At 39.6% G+C, this 10,490-nt stretch overlaps 1 protein-coding gene and 1 long non-coding RNA gene across 2 annotated transcripts in view; both read right to left on the reverse strand.

Moving 5' to 3' along the window:
- Positions 1–10,490, reverse strand: part of LTN1 (listerin E3 ubiquitin protein ligase 1) — a 52,892-nt gene that overhangs the window by 9,054 nt on the left and 33,348 nt on the right. Inside the window, exons 22-26 of the mRNA XM_019528785.1 lie at positions 7,000–7,213; positions 6,398–6,635; positions 5,108–5,182; positions 2,061–2,247; positions 944–1,115 (exon numbers count right to left, since the gene is read on the reverse strand). Of these exons, the coding sequence (XP_019384330.1) occupies positions 944–1,115; positions 2,061–2,247; positions 5,108–5,182; positions 6,398–6,635; positions 7,000–7,213 (886 nt within the window). The remainder of the gene's footprint in view (positions 1–943; positions 1,116–2,060; positions 2,248–5,107; positions 5,183–6,397; positions 6,636–6,999; positions 7,214–10,490) is intronic.
- On the reverse strand, positions 4,171–5,101 carry LOC109305752. The gene is made up of 2 exons (XR_002099699.1): positions 4,497–5,101; positions 4,171–4,423 (listed from the first exon to the last, which is right to left on the reverse strand). It is a non-coding gene; the product is annotated as an uncharacterized LOC109305752 (long non-coding RNA).

Below are 10,490 nucleotides of genomic sequence, written 5' to 3' on the forward strand. Positions count from 1 at the left end.
CCTCCGTGCTCAATATAATATTATCACTTCAAATATCATTTTGAAAATATATCTTTGTGTTACTAATATCCCTTTACACAGTTAGACAAAATAATTTTAAACTCTGAACTTAGTTTTTTGTACATTTATCTACTTCAATTTTCATCAATTTAACTCTCCAATTTTCATATGCTAACGCAATGTTGCAATGTTTTGACTATAAGCCAAATACTGCAGGTAAGTGAATGTAAATATGAAATGCAGGGTTGTAGGTTGTAGCTGTGTTGGTCTAAGGACATAGGCAGACAAGGTTCTTTGCGTGAATCTGATATTTTTTATTAGACCAACTTAAATAGTTGGAAAACAATTATTAAAGCAAGCTTTCAGTTTCAAAAACCCTTCGTCAGACTAAGGAAGTTTCTGCAGTTGGTGTGTGCTCTTCCTGGATGGAATGAAAAGTAAAGAAGCCGGAGGCTGGTCTGGCATGCATACAAGACAGGTAGTCAGTGAACATATAGACTGACTCCTCAATGGACGAGACAGGCCGGGGGGGGGGGCCAGGGGAGGAAAATATGAAATGCAAGTATTTTGAGGTTATTTTCATAGTTTTTTTTCTTTTAAACAGCCTAACCAGTGGGAATAAGCTACCTAAAAAACACCTTCTTAAGAAGTGTGCCTGCAGACTTGACACTTCAGGCTTTAATAATTTTATCATTTTTTATACTGTCTAAAACCTGAACATGTGCAGACACGTGGCACCATTATTTACAAAGAGAAACTGGTGTTAAGGATTTCCCCTTCAATTTTTTTCTAGTAATAATTCAATCCAATGATGCTGAAGTTAAAGATGGGGAAATTCTGGCAAAGAGTTATCTTTATTTTCTTTCACAAAGAATCATATTTTGACCATACCAAGACTGAAGTTGCTGTCTTTGAACAAACATCAAATACATATTTTACTAACCTTTGACATCCAAATGAACCTCTTCTGTAAAAAAAGTTTTAGTTTCCTTATTTGGGACCTCCGAAATTGGGCCTGAAAAGACTGGGTTTTCTGGCATAAGCCTGAACAGGTGATAAAGCAGTTTATTCAGACTCTTAGTTCTTCGAAGGTATTGTGAATAGAGAGCTCGCAGCTGATGAGAGAAAGAAATGAAGTAAATATGAACCATAATATAAAGTAGCTATGTTTAAGAAAGTTAGGAGTGTTTAAGAACAGAAGATGTATGGTCCATTTGTTAGGGATCTGCCAAGTACTTAGCAGACTGATTAAATATGCCATCCCACACAGACTTCCTATGCGACCTTGGTAAGTTACTTCAGTCCATATTTATAAGAGTATTTAGGTGTTTGACTTCCACTGAAATCAACTGGAGTTAGACACCTAAACACCTTAAAAAATTTGACTGTTAGCTTTTCTGTGCCTCATTTCTAAACCTGAGAAATGCACATAGGACTTCCCCATCTCTTAGGGAACTTCTAACATATTCACAGGATGCTGCAAAGATACATACATAAATGAGGGTGAGATGCTAAGATATTAAGCCACGGGTGCCCTGGAAGTACCTAAGAAAGACAGCTACATGATTCTCAAAGAATGATTTAGTGTGGCCAAACATACACGCTATCAGGAAAAATGTTCTGACACCAATGAACTGGTCAAAGATTTAGTGGTCAAGTTATTTAAAAACGATTATTATATTTTTAACTTTTTAAGCAGCATTACTCAATAGTCTTTTAGTAGCTTTCCACACTGTCATATCAAGTACATGTGTTTTATTGCTATACCTAGTGCTCTGCTTTCTGAAGAAGTGGGGCTAGATGCACAGAGTGAGAGAAGTGGGGCTGGATGTACCACTGTGGAGTGGAGACACCTGTAGTTCCCTCTATCAGGGTATTAAGAGACAGAGATCAAATGAGAGTACCCCTAATTTTATGCAAGCTGGAGGTTGGAAGCTGTAGCATACTTAAGAGAAGGAAAATATTCAAATGGAAACATTGGAATCATATGGAAACCGATCTAAGCCAAATCAGGGTGTGGAGAAACCCCCCAGAAGAAGAAGAAACAGTAAAATACATACCTGGGAAGAAGCTGCCTTGAAAAAAGTTAATACTAATTTCCACGTGAGAAGATATCCTAAAACAAGGCAGAACTCATCACTCAGTGGTTGAACCATGGCAAACTCTCCAACCGGAACATTTTCTAGAATGCTTTCTAGTAAGAGCTCTTGAGTGGCAAGAACAGACATAAGAGCTGCAGGTGGTGATCTAAAGAACAATGACATTTGGCATGGTGATGAAAGAGACAAAACAAAACTTCGTTAAAACTGATTTCTTGTTTCCTAGTCTGCTTAGCCTCCCCTCAGCACAAAGCATGTTAGTCCATCAGAAAGCTGATGTACTTATGACAGTAAAATTCGCTTTTCAAATCTGCACAGCAGGACTCGGCTTTAACAGCAGTGTCCCCTTGAATAGGCAGACTTTCCCTAGGCTGCTTCCAGAAAGAGTTCAACAAAGAAATTGAATGCTATTGTGAAGATTTGAAAGGATGATTCTGGCCTGGAGTTGTTTTAATTTATTGTTACTAGTTTCAAGCAGGACCCATAGTTTGAAGGCAACAGATAAACACAAAAGAAAGCAAATCCACTCACACTAGCAAGACAGAAGTTAATACTTACCTTCCTGCTGTTGAAGCTGTTTTCTGAAATGCCATATAAAATAGACCATTTCCCACGAGATTGGAAAAAATGCCCTAATCAAGTTTTGTAGCTTCTCTGCTGTATTTAACGATATCTGATGTTTCAGATAACAAAGCAGCCTTTTAAAATTCCAAGCCAAATTTTAACGAGCCTTGGTTTTTATTTCATTTTGTAGATGAATGCATTAAAAAAGGAAACACAATATATGAGAACCCTAACCCTTAAAACTGTACCAATCTACACAGCTGGGACCCCAGATATTAAATTCCTTCTTTTTTTTATAAACAATGATTTAAAGCTGGAGCTTTCTGTTCAGCTGTCACTATTACAGATATCTTACTGACTTTTACTAAAAGCACTATTTTCTCATCATTTTATATCCTGGTGCTAGACACCCAGAAAATGTGCTAAGGCAACTACTACACAGAAGGCTGGAAACATTTGCTTTTTCCTAATGCTTTACTTATTTCTTGGACTTTAGAAAACATTCATAATTTGACAGTGGGCTGTTTGCTAAGCATTTGCTTGGATGGTGAGCAGAAGAACATGGGTTCATCAAGAACTGCAAAGGTAGACTTTAGGCTGCATGGGAGACCAAGAGTGCTGGAAGATCACTGACAATAAAGATTAATTCATTGGAGACAAAGGGCAGATAGGGCAGCCCTTCCTTTCCCCAGCTCAAAAGAAATGTTTCAAAAGTATATGCTCTTTTCAGGGTAAAAGTATAGTTTCAAAAGTAAAAGCTCTTTCCAGATGCTGCTGCCACCAGATCCAGCCCTGCCCCCTCTGCTGGGGGCGCTGGACGGAGCGGTCTGGGTTCTCTATGGAAACTGGCTCAGGACCCATGTGGGCAGGGTATGTGGCTAGGCAACTGGAATGAGGCTGCAGGCAGGCGGGAAGCAGCGTCTGGGAGCAGGCCGGGTGGGCAGAGCTGGAACCAGGATCACGGGGCAGTGATGGCACAGGGTTGGGGCCAGGGCAGAGGCAAAGCTACGATCCGCTGCCCATATGTCCCTGCAACAGGCACCTGTTCTGTAGGCAGGGGCATGCTAGGAGCAGATTGTGGCCCTGCCACAGGCCCTGTCCCCACAATGTCACTGCCTCATGATTCTGGGCTGGGACCAGGATCACAGACATGGCCCTACCTGCCCACCCCACTCCCAGGAACTGCTCCCTGCTTGCCACATCCCCATTCTATCCACCTGGCCAAACATGCCCTGCCTGTACAGGTCCTGGTCCAGTGTCCATGAAGACCCTAGAATCACTGGGGTGTGGCAGCGCAGGGCGAGGCCCCAGGGCAGAGCCACTTGGGCAGTTTGGGTGAGCTGCTGCAGGCAGGAAGGGAGCAGGGGCTGCTCACCTGGCCCACGACAGCTCAGCATAACTGCCTAAGTGAACCCTCAGCCCAAATAATTGCCCACCCCCCTGTTTCATCATCATAGCTCATGTACTATTTGTTCTCAAATATTAGAAGCAATTTGGGGAGTTTTTATGATCATCACATGTGACCGTTTATAGAGTTTAAACTATTTGCTGTGTCTAAGACAGACAAGACAAACAGTAACTGTCTTAAAATTACCTCAAGAAAATTTTGGCTTGGACATTAGGAAGACCTTTCTAACTATGAGGGTGGTCAAGCACTGGAACAGATTACACAAAGGCTGTGGAATCCCCATCACTGAGAGTTTTTAAGAGCAAGTTAAATAAACACTTGGCTGGGATGACTTAGATAGAGGTAAGCCTATCTTGAGCAGGAGGGATTGATCTAGATAACCTCCAAATTAAAATCTGGTCACTTTTAAAATACATCACGCATACTGACCTACTCCTAACCCTGAGTCCCCATGCCAGATTCATGGTTTTACAGTTAAGTGTTTCAGGGGTAAGGGCATGGGGAGGTTAAGCACTTCTCTCTCCTGTGGCTGTTTGACAAGCACATGAATTAGTGATAGAATATCGCAAGTCACAGGCAGCTGAACTACATAAAATGAATTACACAGGGAAAGAAAAAGTCTGATCTCTGAGGCTTGACAGCAGTAACTTATTCTTCAGTTGATTGATTTTATATTAGAGACACCATCTTTGCTTTTTGGTTCAGAGTAGTATGATTAAGAGTTTTTAACAGGTGCAGTCATGGATCTCTTCTCTCCTTCGGAGCTTATAAGACCTAGTTCTGGTGGCAATACTTCAGTACCAAATAAATGGAAACAGATGATCTCAATACCAATGCAAATAGAGAATGTTAAGCAGTTCTACTGTATATTTACATGGCTTCTTCCCTGGTTAGTCACAACCATGAGTTTCCCTTTAACACCAGTGCTAACACAAATGATTGCCTCTGCTATATAACTGATCTCTACTCAAGTCATGCAATGTCACCACAGATAACAGAACACAAGTAAAAATAAGAAGGGAAAAAAAAAACTTACAAAGTTGATTCTTCCTCTTCCTCACCATATGATTTGAGATCCTCATCATCAAATTTTGGCAACTCAGGCATTAACCTATGAGTAGGATAAAGAATTAGCTTTCATTTTTTCTTGTGTTCACATTTCTCCCACACTTCTATGAAGATAGATATTCTAATAAACAATAACCTGCTGGCACTTATTTATCAAACAGTACATATAAGATGTGTGTTCTCATTTTCAACACTGGTTGCCTAAATTTCAGATGGCAAAGGGCACAATCTTGTATAAACTATATAGAAGTAGAACTTTTAAGTAAAATATATATTAATATGCATGTATACACACACACACACACACACACACACGTGTGCATGCATATATATATAAATGTGTGTGTGCACACACATAGGCAGATCAGGTTCTTTGGATAAAACATATCTTTTATTAGGCCAATTCAAATAGTCAGAAAAATTCTTTGCAAGCTTTCGGGTATAAATACCCTTCCTCAGGCCGAGGAAAAATTTGCAGCTGGTCTGTGCTCTTGAAGCAATATATATATTTTTCTGAACTCTCTCTCTCTCTCTCTCTCTAGAGAGAGAGTATTCAGAAAAATATATATATTTATGTATATTTTTTTAGTCAAAAGTCCTACTTCTGTATTTCACAAGCCTCTCTCTAAGTGGTCCTCTCAAAAGGAAGCAAGGGTTCCCGTGGAACATTTGATTCAGGTTACAGTCCCTTTTCAAAAGGTACGTGTAAGTCAGTTAGGTACCATATTTCAAATTTCAGTGCATCATTATTTTGATGTGAATTTTTTCCAGATTGTTCTAAAGAATCTTAAGTATTTTCCCCACTATACCAAGACAAATACCTGAGGCAGAGATTAGTTTCAAACTATCCAGAAAAAATTTACCATCAGCAGAAATAAAAGCATGAAATTACTACAGATTTTTTGTCTCAAATGTGATTCAAAACAGAACCTAAAATTTAAGACTTGAGTAACCTTATATTATCTGAATCTTGGTGTTTTATTAAGTATGAATAAAATTCTGTCTGAAAACAAAATTAGGTTTTCATATTCTATAGTAATTACGTGTTCTTATAGGTTAGTGTAAGAGTTTAAATTTATAGATTTATTCTATATTTACACTGGTTAAATATGCATCAGAGTTCACTACATGCACATAAATTACCTGTTAGTATTTTTCCCTAAACAAGGAATTATTTTGCTAGTCTCCCTTGTATCCAAATGTACACATTTTACAGTTTTAAAACAGATGAGGGAAAACCCATTGATTGATTCCTTACTTATATAACATATGGTAGACAGCAACTTGCACAGGCCTAGCTTGGAAGAGAAGTAATGGAGATAACGTGTTTAACAAAGTCTGGAGTTTGTCTGGGAGGTTAGTTTTCTGGCCAGCAACAAATTTGGCTGGCAGTTTGTGGCTCAACAACTGATCCTTTGAAATGTGTGTCAGAGCTTCACCCAAGGACATCAGTATGGAGTTCTGAAAGGATTTTTCAGATGCAAGTTTGCTTTCTCCTATTCATAATGAAGAAAAACAGTAGTTACATTTTTAGTCATTTGTTATGGTTGTTAGCAAGCTTAATCACAGATAATTCAAGTACATGAACTCCCACATATCAAAACTACTGAATACTAAAGACTGAGAATTCTGTCATCATGCATATCCATTAGGTGTTTTTTTCATTACTGAGCATATAATGCATTTATAAGAATCAAACCAAGGGTTTTAGTAAATTACGTAAACAGTACAGTGTGTGTGCATGTGTGCATGCACACACAAAATCAAAAGATGGATGCCCAATGTGCTATTTTAGATTGGTTTAATGGGTCATTTTTCATATCAAGCTACTACCTGCCCTGACATTTGCCACATACTTACCTGTTACTTTTACCAATAAAGGTAAAAGCAAGTTGTGAATGCCTTCCGAAAAGAATTCTTTCCATTCAGAAATCAGGTTCACTGGTAGATTTTCAATAACCTCAGGAGTTGCTTCCTGGAAGTAAGTGCTAAAGGTCGAAGCCAAGTCGCAGCTGACACAGGCAAAAATTTGCACAAGTGGAACTTGATAAAGTGAATGGTTTTCACTTGTTGTCTGGAAAATGATAGCAGTGATTTCTCAGTCAAATTATTTTTCTTATAGTTATACAGAGTTATGTATAACAATTTGTAGTTTGTTAATTAATTACAGATTTCTTTACAAAACACAATAGAAGAGAACTAGAAAGCAATACAAATCTGGGTTCCCCCTCATCTTAGGTTTCTGACATTTGACCTCACCAGATTAAAATGCTCTGCTGTATCCCAATAAAAATTAATTAAATAAGTCTGCCCAATTCTTATCTGTGTTAGAATAAAGGATTAAACTGCCACCAAGTGGATTCAAATAGGAACATATGCATCTGCAATCCTAAACTGTTATGCTGCCAAGTAGGCCAAAAACCATAGTTTAAAGAGCAACTGCTTCCCTTCTAACATGAAAACCCTAGACATTTCATTCACTCCAGCATTTTCAAAATACATATAGATTATACTGGGCTAGAGACAATTAAAAGAGGCATTTACTTATCTTCATCTACTCTCTACCCCAAATCTATGCTGCTGCTTAATTTTTATTCTTTGCCCAGTTCCAAAAAGAGAACATAAGTACTGAAAATCCTTTAAAATGAGGAGAGAAAGAAAAGAGAGGGCATACATAGAAATGACAGGTAGAGAGAGAACTTACACATTTTAAGTTTTATTTAATTTGGTTTATAAACATCATATTACTCGGTCTACCTCTACCCCACCTTCCGTATTAGGTTCATAAACACTTTTAGAGGTTGATGTAGAGAGACTGAGTTTCATTCAATCAATTTTGCGTGTGTAATTTTAGGAACCCCTTCTTTTCTGGGATAATATCAGAGTTTGAGGGGAAATATGACAGCCCCAATTCAAAAGAACTCTCCAGTTTGTTTTCCATGTGATATTAATTTATTTTTCAGGTTGTACATTACCCTCACTAGAAATCAGAGGGGAAGGGACAGGAAACAGATTTTCTTGTGCAATTAATTTTATACAATGCCAATTTTTTGTAAGACGAATATCACAAGGTTCCTGCCCTGAGAAGCATATAACCTAGACAGACAGCAATGTATACAGGTCAAAATGGGGATTCACTGTGAGCACTGGTTCACATTATTTTTCCAGCTATTTTAGTTGGTCTAATAAAAGATATCAGATTTACCCAAAGAACCTTGTCTGCCTGGTTCACATTAAAAATGTATATATATTTGAAATGTGAAGTTAAAGGGCTCTTTTTAAAAGCAGGTTTCAACTCATAACACTGAGTATCACTTAGCCCTTACAGTTACATTTTAAAGCACTGAAAAAAGAAAAACATAACCCCATACGACAGTCACCTGATTTAATCTTATTTCACATAACTCTACAAGGCAACAAAATGCCATGTATATTCAAACACCATTTGCATCTGAATCCCACACAACACACTGATCTCTCTTCTGCTCATGAATTTTTCTTCCATTTCTGGTTATGTCCCTATCCAAATTCATCCACCCACAGAAACAGATGCCACTATCTTTAAAATCCTATAATAGAATTACAGAAAATTAGGGTTGGAAGGAGATCATCTAGTTCAACCCCGTGCTCAAAGCAGGACCATCCCTAACTAGATCATTCTAGCCAAAGCTTGGTCTAGCTTTGTCTTAAAAACCTTCAAGGTTAGAGAGTCTACAACCTCTCTGGGTAACCTGTTCTAGTGTTTTACTACCCTCCTAGCAAGAAAATTATTTCTAATTACTTACCTAAACATCCCTTGTTGCAATGTGCAACCCTTGCTCCTTGTTCTGTCATCTGCCACCACTGAGAACTATCTAGCTCCATCCTGTTTCGAACCCCACTTCAAGTAGTTGAAGGCTGCTAATAAATCCCCTCTCAGTCTTATCTTCTCTAGGCTAAATAAACCCAGTTCCCTCAGTCTTTCCTCAGAAGTCACGTCCTCCAGCCCCCAAACCATTTTCACTACCCTCTGCTGGACTCTCTCCAATTTGTCCACATCCTTTCTTTAGTGGGCACTGGACTCCAGTACTCCAGGTGTGGCCTCACCAGTGCAGAATAGAGGGGAATAATCACTTCCCCTGACCTACTAGCAACACACCTAACCAATGCAGCCCAGTATGCCGTTAGCCTTATTGGCAACAAGGACACACTGTTGACTCATATTCAGCTTACTGTGCATTGTAACCCCCACGTCCTTTTCTGCAGAATTGCTGCCCGGCCAGTCAGCCCCCAGTCCATACCAGTGCATGGGACTGTTCTGTCCTTTGCGCTTGTCCTTGTTGAACCTCATGAGATTTCTTTTGGCCTTATGCTCCAATTTATCTGGGACATTCTGAATCCTAGCCCTACCCTCCAGTGTATCTATTACTCACCCCAGCTTGGTGTTTTCTGCAAACTTCCTGAGTGTACACTCTATGCCATCTTTCAGGTTGTTGATGAAAACATTGAACAAAACCAGCCCCAGGACTGACCCCCAGGGCATTCCACTTGAGACCAGCTGCCAACTAGACATCAAGCTATTGATTACTACGCTCTGAGCCCAGCGTTCTTCCAACTAGTTTTCTATTTACCCTGCAGTCTGTTCATCCAGCCTGTACTTCCTTAGCTTGCCTGCAAGAATGCTGTTGGAGACCACATCAAAAGCCTTAAGAAAATCAAGGTATACCACATCCATATCCACTGGTCTCCTCACATCCACAAAACCAGTCATCTCATCACAGAAGGCAGTCAGGTTAATCAGGCATGACTTAGCATGGCAAAGGCATCTGGTTCTTAATCACCTTCGTTTCCTCCAAGTGCTTAGAAATGGATTCCTTGAGGACCTGCTCCATGATTTTCCCAGGTGAGGCTTACCAGTCTGTAGTTCCCTGGATCCTCCTTTTTCCCCTTTCTTAAATATGGGTACTGTGTCTGCCCTTTTCCAATCATCCAGGACTTCTCCTGAACTGACCATGAGTTTTCAAACATGATTGTCAGTGACTCTAAAAAAAAAATCACTTCAGCCAACTCCCTCAGCACCCTTGGTTGCATTCCATTCAGACTTGTACACATCCATCCACCTTTTCTAAATAGTCCCTAACCTGTTCTTTTGTCACTGGTGGTTTCATAGTTTCTAGGGTCGGAAGGGACCTGAGCAGATTCATCTAGTCCGACCCCCTCCCATGGTAGGAAACAGTACTGGGGTCAAACAACCCCAGCAAGATGTTCATCCAGCCTCCTCTTAAAGGCCCCCCAGGGTAGGAGCCTGCACCACTTCTCTTGGAAGTTGGTTCCAGATCCTAGCCACCCTGACAGTGAAATAGCGCCTCCTG

The sequence above is a fragment of the Crocodylus porosus genome, unplaced genomic scaffold, assembly GCF_001723895.1.
Source record: "Crocodylus porosus isolate Cpor-Errol unplaced genomic scaffold, CroPor_comp1, whole genome shotgun sequence".
NCBI lineage: Eukaryota > Metazoa > Chordata > Crocodylia > Crocodylidae > Crocodylus > Crocodylus porosus.